Source organism: Microtus ochrogaster, chromosome 7 (genome assembly GCF_000317375.1).
Source record: "Microtus ochrogaster isolate Prairie Vole_2 chromosome 7, MicOch1.0, whole genome shotgun sequence".
In the NCBI taxonomy this organism is placed as follows: domain Eukaryota; kingdom Metazoa; phylum Chordata; class Mammalia; order Rodentia; family Cricetidae; genus Microtus; species Microtus ochrogaster.
In genome coordinates, this window is record NC_022014.1 from 54,129,537 (window position 1) to 54,150,428 (window position 20,892).

At 42.5% G+C, this 20,892-nt stretch overlaps 1 protein-coding gene across 6 annotated transcripts in view; it reads left to right on the forward strand.

Annotated features, from left to right (window-relative positions):
- The window catches only part of Fbxw11 (F-box and WD repeat domain containing 11), a 103,225-nt gene that overhangs the window by 51,133 nt on the left and 31,200 nt on the right, over positions 1-20,892 (forward strand). For 4 of the 6 annotated variants that reach the window (XM_013347496.2, XM_005350369.3, XM_026780267.1 and 1 more), the window contains 2 exons: positions 15,136-15,198; positions 19,253-19,478. In XM_013347496.2, the coding sequence (XP_013202950.1) occupies positions 15,136-15,198; positions 19,253-19,478 (289 nt within the window). The remainder of the gene's footprint in view (positions 1-15,135; positions 15,199-19,252; positions 19,479-20,892) is intronic. The other 2 variants (XM_013347498.2, XM_013347499.2) reach the window with 1 other exon arrangement.

Consider the following 20,892-nt stretch of genomic DNA (forward strand, 5'->3'; position numbering starts at 1 on the left):
CTCTCTCTCTTTCTCTGTGGGTGTGTGGGTGTGTACGTGCATACTTGGAGGTCAGAGGACACTGTGGAGTTGGTTCTCTCCTTGCACCTTTACAGGGCTTTTGAGGGTTGAGCCCAGTTACTCAGGATTGCAGAGCAAGTGCCCTTACCTGCAGAGGCACCTTGCTGGCCCCAGGTGCTTCTTAAGATCATCTGACTGTAATAGTTTAAGGGGTGTGTGTGTGTCAGGGTGTTCAGGGATAACCCATTACTCTCTGATTGGATCTGAAACTGGTACTTCAGGAGGGAGTTCACCCCCGACCCCTGGTACTATAAACCTAGCCAGAACCAGGACAGGGAGGCCGTGGGCCTTATGGGGGGGGGGAGCAACTGCTGTGATTTTTGCTAACTGGGCATAGGCACCTTCAAAATAGTTTTGGTTTTGCCATGGATCAGCGCTGTCATCAGAGGCGTACTTTTTCAGTGGGCTGTGGTAATTGCAGAGGCTTATTATTATTGGTCAGAATGCTGGAAATAACTGACTCTTGAAAAGTTGAACTCCAAATGAAACATTTTTCTCACCTTTTCTAGGACTCAGGGAACATCATAGAAGAGGGGGCTGAAAGAAACTAAGAGCTGGGAGAGGCAGGGGACTTGTGGAAGGAACACTTTCTTCTGGGCATGACACAACCATCATTTTCTTCTCCAGCAGTTTTGCTTATCAGCAAAGACCTACTTTTAGCATTCTGTCAGAAAGAGCCAGAGGGAGTGGGTTTGAAGTCCCATTCACTCCTCCTGCAGGTAGAAGTGTAGTTACTGGTTAATGGAGAGAGACATTTTCTTCAGTTGGGTAGTTACTGGTCAAGGTGCCCATTTGCATGTAAGCAGCCCTAATTAATCTCAGTGGGTACCAAAAGAAAATGAAATGAAAAGATGTGATGGGGTGGGGAACTAGTTGAGAAGAGGAAGAGGTTGGTGGGGCAAGGAAGTACTCTGGGGATGAAAAAAAATCATTTGTAGAAAGGATATCAGTGTGTGTGCACACATTTGTATGAGTGTTCACATCTGTGTGAATGTGCTATGGAAGCCCAGAGTTTATGTTGGCTGTCCTTCTACTCTTGAGGCAGGGTCTCCTGCTGAATCTGATGCTCCCTGGCAGGTCTAGTTAGCTATCTTCCCCCAGGGATTTTTTGCTCTCCTTCTGGAATGCTGGTATTTGGCTGCCTTGCCTGCTTGGTTTTTTACATGGATTTCCCATATTTGGGTAGAAGTGTTCAAGCTTAATGTTGTTGTGATGCCATCGCTTCTGGGCCCAGCCAGTGTTCTAGGAAGCGGAGTTTGTTTCTCTCTGAAACCTCCACCTTTTTATGGATTGAAACCCCCATGAGTTCAAACCCCAGCTGCAGTACAGTCTCATTCCTCTATTTGTGCTTTAGTAAGGTCTTCCTGCCTCAGCCTCCCAAGTGGAGAGTTAATGATTGTTGTGGTCACCAGTTAGCTTTACAGTTGTTTGAATATTATTTTCCAAATGCATGTGAGGACTGAGTCCTATTAGTTTTTCCCCTCAAGAATATTGGTGTTAATAACCCAGTAAGAAAAATTGTTGTCTTAATTTACATTATTTTAGGGAACTGAGTGCTTACTTTTCTTTAAAAAAATTTTTTTTGAGCCAGGTGGTAGTGGCACATGCCTTTAATTCCAACACCAGGGAGGCAGAAGTAGGCAGCCAGGTCTAGGGAACGAGTTCCAGGACAACAAGGGCTACACACAGAAACCCTGTCCCAAACGTGTATATGTGTGTGTGTGTGTGTGTGTGTGTGTGTGTGTGTGTGTGTATAAATTGTATATATATGCCAGGTATAGTAGTGTATTATGCCTTTGATCCCACAAGCACTTTAGAGACTGAGGCAGGAGAATCTCTATGAGTTCAAGGCCAGTCTGGTCTATGTAATAAGTTCTAGGACAGCCAGAGCTATATAGTGAGCAGCCCTGTCTTTATTTATTTATTTTTTTTGGCAGGGGGGTTCTGGTGCTGAGGATCGATCCCAGGGATCCCTGCATGCTAAGCATGTGCTCTGCTGCTGACCTGTACCCACTGCCTCCAAACTGTCCACATTTTTCCTGGAACTCACTGTGTAGTCTGGGTTATCTTCAAACCTATGGCATTCTTCCTTACTTCTTCAGTCCCACTGGGAGACACCACACACAACTAGATGACTTTTCTATATCTATAGCTTCATTTTGATCATTCATTCATTCATCCATTCATTCATTCATTCATTCATTCATTTCTTTCCAAGACAAGTTTTTTTCTGTTAGATCTGACTGTACTAGAACTCCTTCTATAGATCAGACTGGTCTTGAACTCAGAGATCTGTCTGCCTCTGCCTCCCTAGTGCTGGGATTAAAGGTGTGTGCCACCATCCCTGGTTTGTAATTCCCCTTCTAACACTGAGAAATATGACTTGTAATTTCCACTTTTCCACTTACTTAGTCTTAGGAAATAGTTTTAGAATGACTTATATTACTGAAAAGTAAATGTGTTAAATGAATACTTTTTTACTGTTTAAAAATGAACAAACTTGAGCTGATGAGACAGTTGAAACTGTAAGGGTGCTAGCCTTGTAACACTGAAGCCCAGAAGCAGTGTACGCATATTTTCATATTGTGATTGAATTTTAGTATTTCTTCAGTGAAAATTCCCGGTGGCAGCATTACTAGATGAAGAGGTGTGTATATATGTTGCTGGATTTTCCTCTCAAAGGGTTGTGCATACTGTTCTAGGCTGTAACAATTTAGCAGTCCATCGCCTTAACCACTCGGCCACCTCGTCCCACAGGCTATAACAATTTAATCCATGTTTCTCCCCAGTATTTACATGTCCATTCTCCAGACTTTGTGAAATCTGTTGATGGAGGTTCTGTGAAGTGTAGCTCTAATTTATGTTCCCAAGTTGTTGACCAGTTGTCCCCACAGTGCTTGTTTAGAGCTTCTCCAGTCACTGAGATGCCACTGTTATCCTGGCCTAAGTTTTCATGTCTTCTGGAGTCTATTTCTGGGCATTCTCTTCTGTTAGACTGGAGTTTGGCATACTGACCCACAGGCCAAATCCAGCCTTGGATATGTAAACATAGTCACATGGATACACATCCACTGCTGTTTACTTGATGCCTGTACTTTTATATTGTACTGTGCAGAAAAATTGAGTGGTTGAAACAGAGACTAAAGCTTGCAAAGGCTGAAGGGTTCCTTCTGCCTTAGTGTTCCATAAGCTCCTCCGTTACAGAGGCAAGATGATTCCCTCTAGAAGCTCCCCTTCTTCTCTCTCTCCTTTCTCCTTCCTCCCTCTTTCTTGAGCAATGTACAGGTTCATTTTTCCATATGAGCTTTACTTTCTACTTGTCTCGCCTCATAAGGAAGTTTTGTGTGTGTGTGTGTGTGTGTGTATATGCTTTTTTTGGTTTTTGAGACAGGGTTTCTCTGTGTAGCCCTGGCTGTCCTGGAACTCATTTTGTAGACCAGGCTGGCCTTGAACTCAAGAGATTTTCCTGCCTTGGTCTCCTGAGTGCTGGGATTAAAGGCATGCACTGCCACTGCCTGGTGAGGGGGAAAAACTTTAAAATAGAAAGGTTTATTCTTATGTATTTATAATGTTGAAATACTTATAGCCCTTGATCTGTTCATTTGATTATCGAGACAGGGTCTCTATGTAGTCCCAACTGTGTGGGACTTGCTATGTAGATCAGGCTGACCTTGAATTCACAGAGATCACCACATCTGGCCTCTGAAAAATTTTTTAAAGTTACACTGATTGACTGATTATATATCTATCTGATATATGTGGAAATCAGAGGACAACCTGCAGACTCAACTACTCCTTCTATCACATGCGACCCAGGCATTGAACTCAGGTCCTCACGCTTGGTGGCAAATACCTTTACTTGCTGAACCATCTCTCTGTCCTCTGGCTTTTGTTAACATCTTATTAACAAGTTTTTCTTTTTTTTTCCTGTTGTTTATTCAAATTAATTTTGGGAAAAGTGAGAGGCTTGTGTCTAGTGTTACTGGCTTATTTGTCTGGTTGTTCTAGCACCATTTGTTGAAGAAGCTTTGTTCTTTGTCAAGATCAGTTGGTCTTAAGTATGTGGTCTGTATCTTTGCTATATTTGCTTATTCAGTATAGGATGTTAACACACCCCACCTCCACCCCAGATAGGGTTTCTCTGTTTAGCTCTAGCCATTCTGGAACTCACTCTGTAGACCAGGCTGACCTCAAACTCATAGAGATCCAGCTGCCGCCGCCGCCTCCTCCTCCTCCTCCTCTTCCTCCTCCTTTTATTTAATGTGTGTATGGAGGTTTTTCTGCATGCATGTATGTTTGTGCATGCCTGGCGCCCTTGGAAGCCAGAAGAGGACATCAGATGCTCTGGAATCTGATTGCCCTGGGAAACCCAACTTTGTTCCTGTTTTTCAAAATTTTTCTCCCTATTTGTGGTCTTGTTAGAGAGTCATAGAAGTTTTAGGTGGACTTTTCTTCTCAAAGCACTTGGGATTCTGACAGAGATTGCACTGTATTTCTGACTCTGTGGTGATAACTGACAGTTTTAAGTCTTGTGATGTGGAAGCAGGGTGTCTAAATGTTTGTCTTTAATTTCTTTTAGCAACATCTTGTGGTTGTCAGGTAAAACTAGTGATAGTTAGAGACGTTTGTGAATCACCATGTGGGTGCTTTTAACCACTGAGCCCTCTCTCCAGCACCCTCCTCCTGTCTGTTTTTAGTCATGTCATATGAAAGAGAGTTTTACCATCCTCCCATCCTGTGTCTGCACTAACTCAGGATTCTAATATACTATTGAAAGTATTGGCGTTTCTGACTTTAGCCGAAAAGTTAACTTTTTCCAACAAGTGTGGTATTGGCTGTAGGATTCGTGTAGATGTTCTTTATTAAGTTGAGGGCTTTCTTCCACAAAGTGCTTCTCATATTATGTTTTGTCCTTAAGAATTGCCTTTCAAAGGCTACCTCTTACTATGCACCCTTCATCCCTGTTAGTTGTGACACTCTGATGCCAAACTCTGATTTCATGTCTGATCTGTCAATGGCCTGTAGAAATGCAAGGAAGTACCATGCTTCTTTTAGTTTTCTGCTGATGTCCGTGCTTTCTGGTTTTGCTGAGTGCCTGGGTCTTGTGTTACTATTCAACAATTGCTTTACAAATTTGTTATGTATTTATTACTTTTCTTGTATGTGTTTCTTTTTTCGTCTCTTTCTCCTCCTATACAAGCATGCCGTTAGCAATGTTTTTGCTGTTTTATTTTGTGTTTTCTTACTCTGGTACACTGGCTATGACTAATAAAATTTGTTTTGGTATATGAATGAGTATTCTAGCTTTGTTCTTGAGTATGGGGAAATATTTCATCTTGGGACATTAATTATGATGTTAGGTAGATATTTATTTTTTAAAATATTTTTTTGAGATAGAGTTTTATTACATATCCTGACTGGCCTGAAACTCATTCTGTAAACCAGGCAAGCCAGAGCTCACAGAGATCCACCTGCCTCTGTCTCCGGGGTCCTAGAATTGCAGAGATGTTTTAAAAGTCTTACCTTCGTCATCCCTTATGGTCATCCATTATGAAGTACAGGTTCCCAAGCATCTTCTGGGGCTCTCAGATTAGAATCAGAGGCAATTATATTTAAAGTGTCGTCTTTTAATAGTGGGTGAGTTTTGAGAATTAGGTATTCTGAACATGTCTGTTGCAACTGGCTGTTCTGTTGTCTCTTTATGAAGAGCCATGTTTTGATTACTGCTGCTTTGTTGTAAACTTTAATTTCAAAATTCTTTGAAACCCAACTTTGTTCCTGTTTTTTTTTTTTTTTCTATTTGTGGTCTTGTTGGAGATTCATGAAAGTTTTAGGATGGATTTTTTTTTCCTTCCCAAAGCACTTGGGATTTTCACAGAGATTGCATTGATTGACTCTGCCAATGATACTGACAGCTTAAGTCTTTCGATTAGATATTTGTGTCTTTAATTTCTGTTAGTAACATCTTGTGTTTGTTAGTTAATAGTAACGAGTGTATAGTTTGATTTTTATCATTTTTCTTTTTTATTCTTTGCATTTATTCCTTCATTTCTTCTTCATATTCAAAAGTTTTCTTCTGGTGTCATTGCCCTTTTTGAAGAACCTTAAAGCTGCCTTCATGACTATTCCTACTTAGAAGCTGAGTGACTGTCAGGAAGAAGGTCCTCTCTGTTCACAGGGCAGGAAATGTGAAGAGTGGGAAGTGACTGTTTGATAAAGGATGCTCACAGGAAAATACATGGGAAATTGGAGAATCAGAGCAGCTTGCTCATCCATTTATGAAATGAAATACACCCTGACCGGCCAGCCTCACTGAACCCAGAAGCTCCAGATTCAGAGAATGTCTGTCTCAAAAATAAATTAGCTGGGGATCATGGAAGACAGTTGACATTGACCCCTGGTCTCCACTCATGTGCACATCATACATGCAATGTTTTCAATGGATGGAGTTATTTAACTATAGTACAAATGATCACATTTATCATAACAATAAATAATGTGTTCTGTTCAAGAAAATTTGTCCATCCCAAGATCCTAAGAATGTTTTGTAGATAAATAATAATAGCTTTATTATTTATTGTTTACATTTAGATCTCTGGTGTAGATTAGTTTGTTTGAGAGAAGGCTTAGGATATTTTTAATATTGCTATGGTGTCTTAACTAAAAAGTCCATTCTCTTCCTACTGTACCTAAGGGTCAACAGTATTTAGTCAGGTAAATTTAATATGTGGTGTCCTTCCATAAATCATTTGTGTACACGTCTGCCTGTGGAAATGTCCTTTATAGTATATACTAGTACTTGGTATTCTATGGTGTGGATTCCCTAGCTTAGTTTGTTAGATTGCTTTGATTCTCCGGGGCCCTTTGTATTTCTCTGTGAACTTCTAAATCAGCTGAATGTGTCTGTGGTGGGAAATGGAGCGGGGGGGGGGGGGGGGGGAAGAGGCTTGCCCAGAGAAACCTAATGATACTTTGACTACCATTATGTTGAATCCATTATCTCTTTATACTTTTGTGTTTTTTGTTGTTTTTGAGACAGGATTTTTATGTGTAGTTCTGGCGATCCTAGAACTTGTTCTGTGGACCAGGCAGGCTGGCCTTGAACTCATAGAAAACCATTTGCCTCTCTCTCCCGAGAGCTGGAATTAAAGGTGTGCACCACCGCCCGGCCTATCTCTTTCTTTTTTAAGGTGAGCTTTTTGTTTGTTTTTGTTTTCTTTTTTTCTCTCCAGTTTTTGTTACTTAGCAAGTGGTAGCTATCACATAGTAAATGTAACCATCATGATATAATCTATAGTTGAGCAATAATGTTTTAAGTACTGATTGTGATGTGGTATGATATTTCTAGCTTTGGCAGATTTCACCGGTAGGTGCGCTTTTTATTTTCTTTTACAATGACTTTAACTAGAAGCAAACCAAGATAAACATTTTTCAAGCTTTGAATTATTTTGACTGATGAGCAGTGTTATGCTGTAGGAATTCCTCCCTCCCTCCCTCCCCTTCCCCTTCCCTCCTTCTTCCTTCCATCTATTTATTGTATTTGCATGATGAGATCTCCATTCAGTGTGGCCCAGACCCTTTTCATTGTTAAATTAGTATCTCCAGGGCTTAGTGGTTAAGTATACATGCTACTCTTGTGGAGGCCCCAGGTTCAGTTCTCAATACCCACATGGCAGCTTACAGCTGTCTACAGCAGCAGTTCCAGGGCTTCCAGTATCCTCTTCCGGTCTCTGAATCAGACGTGCACATGGTGCACATACATACATGTAGGCAAACACTCATACAATAAAAATAAATCTTTAAAAAAAGTCTCACTAATATGTAATAGTTGGACTTGTCTTCACAATTTGTGGTAAACAGAAGTCTACCTGCACTGAGAGTCAACTTCAGATTAAGAATACTAAAAAGAAACAAAAGGAAAATCCCCCCACTGTGTCTGTATCGGTTTGTGAACATATTTTTCCTGCTGTAATTATCCAGTGAACAGTACAGTGTGATGGCTTCTCTTCACAGAGCATTTCATGGGCAGGATTGTGAGGAGTCTAGAGGTGACTTGAAGAGCATGTAAGTAGTTTAAGAGCAAACACTGCAGTTGTCCTTCCATTTTGGTGTCTGGGAGGTTCCCAAGATGAGGCCTGCATGAATACTGAGAGACAGCTGTGTATCTACATACTGTAATTTGTTGGTCTTTTACTTATTTCACATATTTTTATATTACATTAAGCTAGAAAGGGAACTGTATATCATCTTATGGCTGGAAAATCAATGGTACTGTAGGAATAGGCTAAGGAAAAAGAAATACTATGAAAACAAGACCCTTATGAAGCCGTAGCTAGGCACACACTTTGGGGGATTGCCAATATACTGCCATGACTCAGTTGACTTGTAAATAGACCCTGGTATGTGCACACCAGAAGATATGATAGTTATTTATAAATGCTGGAAGTGGGCTGGGAGGGTTGGGATGTGGCCCAGAAGTGCATGGCTCACTGGCACTGAGAGGCCCTAGGTCATCCCCAGACACTAAGGAAGAACAAAGGAAAAGCTGGGGTGGAAGTAACTGCTTGCATGAGTGGTTGGGGGGGGGGGGGGGGGATGAATACAGAGCATCATGCAGGCAAGCACTATGCTTTTGAGCTACATCTTCAGTCGATAGTATTTAGAAACAAAATGAACAAACTGCTGTTGTATTTAAGGATTTCAGTGATAAGTAGTCAAGCAGAGGAAGCCAGGCTCAGGGAAGTTACTATCCTAGGATTCCGGGCAGAAATGACATCACTACTCACTAGGGAGGGCCAGTGAGAGTTGGGTGTGGTGGGGCGCAGCACCTGTGCCTGACCCTCAGCCTTCTGAGACCTGTCTCAGAGCACACAGAACCTGGACAAAGAAGGTAGAGAAATGTCTTGAAAACCACATTAATAACTATGAATAACATTTTGGTGTCCTTTCTGAAATTTTACTCAGTATATAAAAGCACATTTCTTCCCCTTTGTGACCTCTGCTTTCCAGAGACATAGAAAGTTGGTGTCATTCAGGAGTTTTGGTTAGTTGTCATGCTGATTGCAATGATTGTGTTGGCTTGCTTGAAATTTGGATTTTCCCACACACCACGCCCACCCACTGCCCCCAGAGCCTTTTCTGTGAATTTATGCTTTACTCTGTGGGTTAAGTGAGTGCCTAAGGTCATTGTCTCCTCCTTGTGTTCCTCCTGCTCCTCCTCCTCTTCCTGCTGCTGTTCCTTCTTCCCCTCTTTTCTTCTTCAATTTTAAAAATGCTGGTTGCAGCCCATCAAATTGACTGGTGGGCTCCAGCCAGCGGCTGGAAAAGCACACAAGAGACTTATTTTTGTATGGAAAGTTTATTGAAAGTAGAATGTCTTAATGGTTCTTAACCTCATGCTTACTGCAGAATATGCAGTTTTTAAAAATAATGAATGTTCCTTTTAGATGATTCTCACATTAGGGAATTTTTGAAGTGAAATATCTTCTGTGTTGGTTGGTTGCACTTATCAGCAAAGAAACTTCACTGCTCATCTGCAAGCTGAATGAAAATGGAGAGGAGGTGTTGGGAGCAGACCTGTAGTGATGTTTGTCATGGCTGCAGAAAATCACATACTGCTTTACAGCTCCTGTGCCTTTCTCCATTCCAGTCTGGGAGAAGTCAGCAGAGTCATGGTAGAGAAGGTGGCTGCTGCTGCTGAGCCTTTGTCACAGACTATTGCATGTATCTAAGACATTTTTAAAAATTAGCTTTTTTTTTTAAAAAATGGAATTTTAAAAATTCTTTTATCTTTGATTGGATACATTTAATAGAGATCCAACTAATCAAGCCAATGTTTCTTCCTCAGGATGAGAATTTATACTGCTTGATTAATGCTTGGAATACTGGGTAGGTTTGCTCTGAGACTGGAACCCAGGACCTGTGCATGCCAGGCAAGCACTCTACCACCCAGATGTACCCGCCCTCTTTTTACCTGTAGTTTGGAGACATGTGGTCTGGCTGCATTGTCTATGGTGGCTTCAGAACTCACCCTGTAGTCTCAGCTGGCTTCAGACTCAGTGTCTTCCTGTCTTGGCCTCACAGGAAGGTGGATTTGCAGCCCTTCCACTGGGGTCCTGTGAAGAATGGTGTTTCTGAAGGCCATATCCTCAGTGCCTGGAGTTTCCATGTGATGGTAGAAAAGGTGTCTTCCAAACAAGATTGGGATCTTCCTCGAGCTTTAGCTGCTGTGTGTGGCCTGTTGCTGAGGGGCACTCATGCATGTAGAAAGAGGCTGACACTTACTGATCTGTTACATCAGGCAGAGTGCGTACTATTTCTGAGTCATGGTTCTCTCCATTGGTAGAATAGAATTTATGTACTGTCATATAGGGTTATTGTAAGGAATAGAGGCAATTCATATAAAGTTTTAAAAGTTTCAAGGCCTGACTGTTTTGGGAAGTCATTAAATGGTAATGTTTTTGGCCAGAGCAGTGGTTTAATGGGTAAAACCCATTAAAAAAAAACAAAACAAAACAAAAAAAGCTTGATGAGCTGATTGATTTCTGGGACCTGCGTGGTAGATCGAGGGAGAGAACCTGCTGCAGATTGCACTCTGCCTTCCACATGTGGGTATGGCACTTGCACAGGTATAATTTTAAAAATGGCAACTGTTGTTATTACTACCCTTGGAAGAACTGTTGGATAGGGTGTGTGATGTCGTTTTTAATGTAATTGAATATTACTTGCAGAAGATACCAACAATTAGATTCTAGTGGCATTTGGCGGAGTCTTGCATGTTGGTTGGGTTGGGTACATTGTGGTGGTATTAGAGAGGCATCTTTCCTTAGGTTCCCATAGCCACACCATTTTGCCATAGCAATGAGGTTTAAACAGACACAAATCAGAATTACTCAAAGAACTTACAAAAGTTTTGTTTGAGCACATGGCCTCTAGTGAGAACTCTTGTTATTAGATTCTCAAGTAACTGATTGGATGGTGGTAAGCAGGACTTAGCCCAGAGGGTTGTCTGTAATCTCACACTCCACAAAGAGCTAGGGCAGTGCTGCAGTCAAGCTGTAAGTGAAGACCCTCCCATGCTGTCCCTGGGGCTGCTGAGTGTTTCCTGAAGGCCAGTGCACAGCACACACTCCTAGGGCAGTGCCTTTTAAGTGGCAGGGTGATTTTGCCCTCCCCTTCTCTGAACAAGTGGCAATCTGGAGACAATTTTGATGGTTACATTGCCATGCTTCAGGCACAAGTAGAGGCCTGGGATGCCTCTTAATTTCTATAATGCAGCTGCCATAAAAGAAATTTTTTGTTCCTATACCAGTAGTTCCCAGACCAACCGCCCCAGAGTCCAGCTGCTGTATTCCTGAGTGGATTGTTTGATTGTGGGTTCAGAATAGGAGGGTCTAAATGTTTGCTTATTTGCATTTTGTGCTACTGGGAGATACATGCAGAAGACAAGAAGTGATTACAAACAGGCAGGTGAGGGAGCCAGGAGGGTGTTCAACCTCTCAGATTGGCTGAGCCCGTGGTTTCACCTGAGATTTGGATGTAACTAACCTTGATTCCACCTGAATCCTGAACCTGTGGGTGCTTGCCTGTTGCCTTTAAGAAGTAAAACTCAGTGAAACAAAAAAGTGTGTGTGTGTGGGGGGGGGGAGGTGCCTGTTGTGCCTGCATGACACCAGCAACTTTTCTCTTTTTTTTTTAAATTTTATTTTTACTTTATGTGCACTGTTGTGTGTGTGTCTGTCTGTTTGAGGGTGTCAAATCTTGGAGTCACAATAGTTGTTAGCTGCCACGTGGGCACTGGGAATTGAACCTGAGTTCTTAGAAGATCAGCCAGGGCTCCCAATCGCTGATCCATCTCTCCAGCCCACAAAAGGCTCTCTTAAGAGAAGTACCCATGGTTGCCGTCGTCACTTACCCCACACAGCAGATTGGAGAAGTGCTTCTGCTTGTGGTTGTTGGGGTGGCCCTTTTCTTTGCACCAGAGCTGTGTGTTGAAGTGGGAAGACTAAGACTCCTCCACAGTCAGCCCAGTGTTTGTGGATACGTGCTGAGCTCTCTCCATAGTCAGCCCAGTGTTTGTGGATACGTGCTGAGCTCTCTGCAGCTCCTGCTGCTGGGGGCTGCTCGGGTCTAACTAGCTTGAGGGAAGCAGCACGAAACAGAATTGGTTTGACTTAGCATTAGAATGCCTTACAGATTGTATGGTAGTCTGGTTGCTTACTGGAATGTGCGCAAACAAGTGATTGTGTGTGTTCATGGGCATAGGCAGCCTTTCTCAAACTTAGAGCCCAGGTCCTGTTTTCTCTCAGCATTTCTCATGCCATGTAGGATTAAATACTGTTTGGAAGTGATTCACTGGGACTGTGGTTCAGTGCTCAGGTGCTTCCTAGCAAAACAAGGGCCTGAGTTTGAGCTGTAGAGGGGAAAGGTCATGAAACCCAGTCTCATCAGCCTAGCTTGAGTACTGTCCTCTGTTGGTTGCTTTTCTCAAGAATCTGTAAGAGAAAGCTGAGAAATCTGCAAGAGAAATATGTAGGAGGGGAAACTTGTCATGTTTCATTGAAGTGTAATCGGTTAGCCTCGGTAGTCCAGCCTGAAGAGAATCGTTGGCATTTCTTCAGAAGAGCTGTCTTCTTCTCAGCCGTACAAATAATGCTTTCCCTATTTGAAATAGATGAATTAAAATTTCTTGCTGTAATGATGGCTGTTAACTAGTGTAGTCTGCAGAACTCTTGAAGGGTTTGCTTCTTCCTTCATTGAAGAAAAACATCATGGTGTGTCTTAGTTAGGGTTTGATTGCTCTGAAGAGACACCATGACCACAGCAACTTTTATAAAGGAAAACATTTAATTTACAGTTCAGAAGTTTAGTCCATTATCATCATAGTGGAATATGGCGGTGGTGTGCAGGCAGACATGGTGCTGGAGAAGGAGCTGAGAGTTCTTTTTTTTTTCTTTTTAAGATTTATTTATTTATTCTGTATACAATGTTCTGTCTGCATGTATGCCTGCACCAGAAGAGGGTGCCAGACCTCATTACAGATGATTGTGAGCCACTACCATGTGGGTACTGGGAATTGAACTACGGATTTCTGGAAGAGCAGCCAGTGCTTTTAACCTCTGGGCCTTCTCTCCAACCCCAGTGGTGAGAGTTCTACATCTTGATCTGCAGTCAGCAGGCGATGTCAGCCGCTAGGTCTGACTTGAGCTTTTGAAACCTCCAACAAGGCCATACCTCTTAATAGTGCTATTGTCTATGGGCCTGTGGGAGCCAATTCATTCAAATCTGCTTAGGTCAGAACCACTCTTTGTAACTGCCATACTTAGGCAGTAAGGATCAAGACACTGAATTCCAGAAAGTTTAAGCTTAGAATATATACAGGCCTTATGAATTATGAGGGGCCTGGCTCTCTTCCACTTCCCATCTGTTCCATGTTCTTCTTGTGCTTCTAACCATGCTTCTGTCTCCTTGCCTTTTTGTTTGTTTGTTTGTTTTGAGACAACGCTTCTCTGCTTAGCCCTGTCTATGCTGGAAACTCACTCTGTGGACCATGCTGACCTTGAGCTCATAAAGATCCCCTGCCTCTGCCTCGCCCCGTTGCCTGTCATCTCCTTGCCATTCCTGGCTGCTGCCGCCATGACCTATCTATCACTTTGTAATACTCAGGGATGAGGTACTGAGTCACATTCTCATTTTGCCGTCTCCAAGGCTGTTTCAGGCAGCCGCGAACCACAGTGACGTGGAGAGACCTTCATAAGCACAGCATTTGTTCGCTGCTTCTCCTTCTGCTTCAGGATTGTCCACTATTGCTACTGGGGACGCACTGCCTGCCCCTTCCTCTCCCTACCCTCTTTCTCTTGTCACTGACCTTGACATTCTCCCTCCCTAGCCATTCTACTGCCCAGGTTACTGAAGCTGTAAACACACTTTAAGGTAACCTTGGGAAAGCAGCAGCCTCAGCGCTGGGAAGGGGGGTGATGAAGGTGGAGCTTCATCATCAGGAACAGCACTGGTACTCTCACTGTACCCTGGGGCTCTGTGTGATGAATGACTTTCCTTTCCAAGGCTTCCACACTGAGTGACCACGTCAATATTCTAACTTACTTTGGCTCTCCTACTGTGCCACTAAGGTAGAAAGCAGTGATTCTTGCTCAGTGGCGACTCCAGTTGACTGTTGGGGGTTTCCCCTTGATCTGTTGGGCATCTCTGTGGGCATCGCCCAAACATTTCAGGACTTAAGAGATAAAGGGAAAAGTAAGAGCGTTTGAGAAAGAAGCTCACACCTAAAGATGTAAACAGATCTCATAATGTTGGTAATGTTAATAAATCTATAATGAACCTTCCAGAAAACAGTAGTTAAGTAGTTAAGTGCTCCTATCTTAAGAGTCCTAGGTTTGGGAAGGAACCTTGGAGAGCTAGCCCCAGGCCGCTTTTAGCTGTTAGGTAGGAGCTTCAAGAGAGAAAACCCAATCATGTATAATCTCCAATTAATGGGCATCTGTTGAGCCACTAGGTCACCAGAAGGGATAATTACACAGTGCTTCTTTGTGTAGTAAATACATAAATGGGGGAAAATGTGTTCTGAAAGAAGGCAAGCCAGATTGTTAGTGACTAACAGCATTCTTTTGAGGGAGAACATTGGGGCACCCCTGTATGCTATGGAGCTATGGAGGGAGGGGGAGAGGGTACTTGGAGGGCCTTGTCACTTGTAATTCTAGTGGATGGAATGCATTACTGAACAGTAGCATTCCAGGAGACATTGCATGCAACTATTGGGAACTTGTGAGGCACTAAATTTCCTGCCACAAGCCAAAAATGATGACGATGAAGGTGTACCTCAACCCTACCCCACAAGTGAGCTGGTTCCCAGTCATGCCCAGCCTCCATTAGTGAAGACTGTATGCTTACTGTTGATTTATGAAAGCTGAATAGCTTGACCCAGAATGACATATGTTAGCCACAAGCCAGAGTTTGCGTTCATCTACTCTAGTTTGAGATCTCAAAGTTTATGTCTTGTAGTCACTTAGGTCTTGTAGAACTCGGCATAATTCAAATAACCTGTTTTTCCCCCTTTAGAACACTTCAGTTATGGAAGATCAAAATGAAGATGAGTCCCCAAAGAAAAGTGCTCTTTGGCAGGTAGGCACAATGAGCTAGCAGATTACTGTAGATAAACTCTACCCTTGCTCGTGTCCTCACTGAGACCAGGGCCCAGCCTCTGCTTTGTGCAGGCTGGGTTGCTAGATTCAGAAGCCACCTACTAGCCCATCATTTCCTCAGGGAAAGGTCCTTACTAGTAGTAAATAACTTTGGAGTTTTCTGAAAGATTCCAGAAGGGCAGTACCCTAAAATACTGGCTCTTTGGCCCAAGATAGACCACGTGGAAATTCTCCACCCGGGAATGGTGGAAGCTTTTAGCTTAGAGCCAAGGGCAAACTGGTCAGAAGGGCTGCTTTTTTCGGTTTGCACCCACCCCCACCCCTACTCTGCTCTTCCTGTAGGGTACCTTTTCTTTCATTTCAGTCTCTTGTGGATCTCTTCTTTTTTCTTCCAACCTCCCAGGATTTGTGGTGGGAGTCTGGGGACATGCAGACCTTTATGTTTTTACTAAGGATTCTGATAAACATTTTCTTGTGAGGACATGAGCAAAGGCATGTATAGAACAAACAACAAAGCAAAACAAAAAGTTACCTGGGCTCTTTGGTTAGAAACTACAGAGGTAGGTTAGTTAGCTAGAATAATATATTAAATTAAACACAAATTTAAAAGGAAGTGAGACAAGGTAAAATAATGCCAGCAGGGTTTATCTGAGTCCACCAGGGAGCTGGAAGGAAAAGCTGAAAATGTGTATGTATCCTGTTTGTGTTTTTTTTGAGCATCAAGTGTAAAGGGAACATGCTTGACCTCTTCCACATCTGCATGGCCATAGTTCTCTTCACTGTTGACCTTCAGTTTGCAGTGACTCCCAAGTCTTTAGCATCCAGGTTTCTTCATCTGGCTCTCTAGTGAGTTACTCTGTAGGAAACCCGATGGTAAATGAAACAACAATCCTTTTGCCTATCAAATGAGAAAATAGGTGTGAAAATACTGTGTGAGTTAGGAAGCAAGACAAATGCAGGCTGTTGCCATAATTGTGTTTGAGCTGTAGTGAAAGCAGATGTTCTGGGAAATGGTCACCTAGATGTTGAGTAGAGAAGGAAAGGACACATGAAGTCTGTAGGACTCCACAGTTGGCATCCTACACACACGCAGCCTTGTTCTTAGTGTGCTTCCCTTTCCACAGATGATCGCGTTCATAACACCGTAAAACTCTGCAGCTTCCTTTGTTCTCCCATCATTCAAAAGTTGTCTCTCCTTAGTGCAGCCTTACTTTACTTAAAGCGGAATTGTAGTGGCCACACTGTAACCGTTCCGTGTAGATGGCGTGTTGTAATTTGCATTACCAATTGCTTGCAGTTAGGCAGTCACTTATGTTTTTTCCTGTTATAACATTATGATAACTGCTCTGCTTAAAATAACATAGACATCTCGAGTAGGTTAGATGGGAATGTCTTTCAACAAGCAAAACTTTTAAATGCCTGTTCAATGCTGCCCTCTGGTGGTAACAGGCGAATTAACAATTGAATTATTCTTACTCCCCGGATTGGAGATGGCCTGGAGAGTTACTTGGACATGAATGGTTAAAGTAAATTAAGTGGAAGATAAATGCTTTCTGACCTTATCTCTAAATATAGACACAAAAACTTACTTGAGATACAAAGCTGAAAAGTTTTTGTTTGTTTGTTTGTTTTGGGGGGGGGGTCAAGGAAGGCCAGAAGTTTCCATTGAATATTTAGAAGCTGTCTTTCTTCAATGAGTTTAGTCTAGTTTAATTAGGGAACATATCAGTAATAAAAACTCTTCATTCCACATAAGATATTGGAAACAAATTTATAATGGAATTAATGAACATTTGTAATTCATCTCTACAGGTCTGAATATCCTATTAGTATATATGAGTAGACAGGCATCAGGAACAATGGACAAATGACTGGGCAAATGTATAAGAAAAGCATTGATGTGGTTGGGTGTTAGTGGCGCACGCCTTTAAGCCCAGCACTCTCGAGGCAGAGGCAGGTGGATCTCTGAGTTTGAAGCCAGTCTGGTCTACAGAATGAGTTCCAGGACAGCCAAGGCTACACAGAGAAACCCGGCCTTGAAAAACAAAACAGAACAGGACAAAACAAACCCCTGATGTGATTGTTTTAAAATAGAAGGTGCTATTCTTCCTAGCATTAGTAGTGTTTGTGGCTTTGAGTCTAGGGATGTAGACTAAATTATTGTGGTGTGCAGGGTGTGTCTGGTTGCACATAGTGTGAGTATGCAGATGTGTCTCCACATTGAGTGTCTTCTGTTATTCTCAGCCTTACCCTTGAGCTGGGCTCTCCTGCTGAACTGGAAACTTGCATTTTCATCTCTCCTGGCTAGCCACCGCGCTCTGGCACCTGCTTGTTCACATGCCTTCATGCTAGTGTTACAGGCATGTGCAACCATGCCTGGAGTTTTAGTGGATGCTGAAGATTTGAACTCAGGGCCTCATGCTTGCACAGCAAGTGCTTTTACTTGCTGAGTCATCTTCCCAGCCTCTAGATTGTTGGATACTGTCATCCAGAAGTGATATTATGGCTTTTTTCTTTTTCCTTTCTCTAAGGCAGGAGTACTAGAATTGAACCCTCCCCAGTACTTTATCCAGAGTCCTATGGTTTCAATTAAATTTTAAGTTAATTAATTTAATTAACAGATACACATTTTATAGTACAATATGGAAGCCACAGAGCAACTTTCTGGAGTCAGTGATCTCTTTCTGTTAAGCGGGTTCCTGAGCTATTTCATTGGCCATCAGATTAGATGACGCTGATGTGCAGGGACAGGTAGATGGAACTGAGGAGAAAGACATTGCTGTAAGGAGCGCAGTGATCACATAGGAACCACCCAGGATGAACACTTTCCCGGGTATACAGGAGTTACTTTGGACTGTTTTCTGAGGAGTAGGACAAAGGAAAGAATGGAAAGCCTAAACTGTTTGGCCAACATTTATTAGTCATGGGAGCTAATAAAGAGGGGGTCAACTATTAGGAGAAAACGGAACATTGTAGATGGACTTATTTTCATGCTCCTTCTTCTATTGAGATAAACTGGGGTTCTCGATGTGTTCCTCAAGTTCAGTCTGGTCTAGTGGACTCTGCAGCACTAGGAACTTGCTAGAGATAACAGTTTCTAGGGCTCTCATCCAGATAGACAGACAGAGTCTGTGTTGATAGGCTCCAGCTGCTAATACCTGGAGAATTGTTAGCATTACTGTACAGTAGCCAGCCAGCCCTGCTCCAACTGTAATCATACTTGCCTATGGTTAGCTGTAGTGTAAACATATTAAGTGAGCTGGGCGGTAGTGGTGCACATCTTTAATCCCAGCACTCGGGAGGCAGAGACAGGTGGATCTCTGTGAGTTCGAGGCCAGCCTGATCTACAGAGCTAGTTCCAGGACAGGTTCCAAAGCTACAGAGAAACCCGTGGGGGGAGGCATTAAATGAAAAATTTCAGAAGTGTAGGGGGAGAAAGTATGTGCATATTCACATAACATCATAGCATATTGTTTTAAGTATTCTATTGTCAATAATCTTTTATGCATGATTTATAAGCTCAGCTTTATCATATATATATATATATGCGGAAACATGTAGCATTTAATATTATCCATGGGTCTAGGCATTTAGCTGAGGTCTTGGAAAATAACTTGAGTATAAGATTGACATTAGCTTTTAATTTTGAAGAAGTGAGACAGACTACTACTAGCCAACCAGATGCCACCTTGTCAAGTTGGGCAGTTAGTTCCTCTAAGATGATCCTTTCCAAAATGACTTACTAATGATGGGATGGTGTTGTGGAATTGCATTGGGGAATGGTGAGCTTACACACCAGTCAGCTTTGGAAACAGCTGCAACTTCAGCAATTACTGTGGTCATTAATTTGAGGATATGCATAGGCCCTGGCTGCGTTTTAATTATGAAATGAATGAAGAAAGAAATTAACAGAGAAATTGGTTTAGGTTAAAACTGGCATTTTAAGGTTAAATCCGTAGGACAAAAAGTATTTCTAATGAAATTGGTGAAAGGCCTTTCTAGCTAATTATTGTTTCTTTGTTTTTCCAAAACAGATAAGTAACGGAACATCATCTGTGATTGTCTCCAGAAAGAGGCCGTCAGAGGGGAACTACCAGAAAGAAAAGGACTTGTGTATTAAGTACTTTGACCAGTGGTCTGAATCGGATCAGGTGGAATTTGTGGAGCATCTTATCTCACGAATGTGTCATTATCAGCATGGACATATTAACTCCTACCTGAAGCCCATGTTGCAGCGGGACTTTATCACCGCCTTACCAGGTAATCATGGTTGGCCTGACAGTTGCTGGGCAGTGCAGGATGCCCAGTCCTTGAGCCTGGGAAGAGCTGAGTGGATGTGTGTGGCTACCCTGTGACCAGCATTTCTGGGGACATTCACTGTGTTGTGGTTAGATTTTAATTCTTCCTCAACTACCATATATTAAAATCCAGTAGATGTATTTCTAAGAATTCAGGCTGTTCCTGTGATTGATCACATGACAGTGTTGTTGCTTCTTTTAGTTGCTTTTTGTTCTTAAAGATACACTTTTTAGGGCTGGAGGGATGGCTCAGAGGTTAAGAGCACTGACTGTTCTTCCAGAGGTCCCGAGTTCAGTTCTCAGCAACCTACATGGTGGCTCACAACTATCTGTAATGAGACCTGGTACCCTCTTCTGGCCTGAAAGCACATACACAGGCAGAACACTGTATACATAATAAATAAATAAATCTTTTTTTTTTTTAAAGATACACTTTTTATTTTGATATGTATACAGTTTCTACTTTACCTTTACATGTAATTTTAAAAAATGTATGGAGCTGGCATGGTAGCTCATGCCTGCTTTTCCCAGCACCCTTTAAGCTAAGATAGGAGGATTATTTGAGGCCAGCTAGGGAGATGCAGACAAAGACACACAGGTACATGTGCTGTGCTCACACACACCTATGCTTTCCCTTCTGTCTGCATCTTGGCAAACCTCACAGCTGATGGTGTTCTCCTGTGTCTGAGGGATGCCTTAGGAAATGGCTCAGAACCGAGGAAACGATAGTGTGTCTTTGTTATGTTTCTCTTTATCCCCCCACCCCCTTGGTTTTTTGAGGCAGGGTTTCTCTGTAGCTTTGGAGCCGGTCCTGGAACTCGTTCTGTAGACCAGGCTGGCCCTGAATGCACAGAGATCTGCCTGTCACTGCCTTCCGAGTGCTGTGATTAAAGGTGTGCGCCACTTTCTTTTTCTCTTTTTTGTTTAGATTTATTTATTTTATGTGTATGAGCGTTTGTATAATGTGTTAACCACGTGTGTGTCTTGTGCCTATAGAGGTCAGCAGAGTGTCGGGTATCCTGGAACTGGAGTTCGAGGTGGTTGTGAGCCACTGCGTGGGTGCTGGGATCTCAGCCTGAGTCCTGTTAAAGAGAAGCACGTACTTTTAACCGCTGGGCCATCTTTCCAGCTGTGTTGCATTTCTTGAAACTTGCTTCTGTATCCACTCCTCATTGCCACCCCACCACCCTCACTCATGCATGTATTCTCATAGGTACATTTTTCTGGCTAAGTTTTATTTTATTCATTCATTCATTCATTCATTCATTCATTTAGAAAAGGGCTTTGTATTTATAACAGTTTTAGTTTTGAACAAAATTCAGTGAAAAGTACAGAGCTCTTGTGTTCCTGCCTGTGCCTTTCACAGGGACACCCTC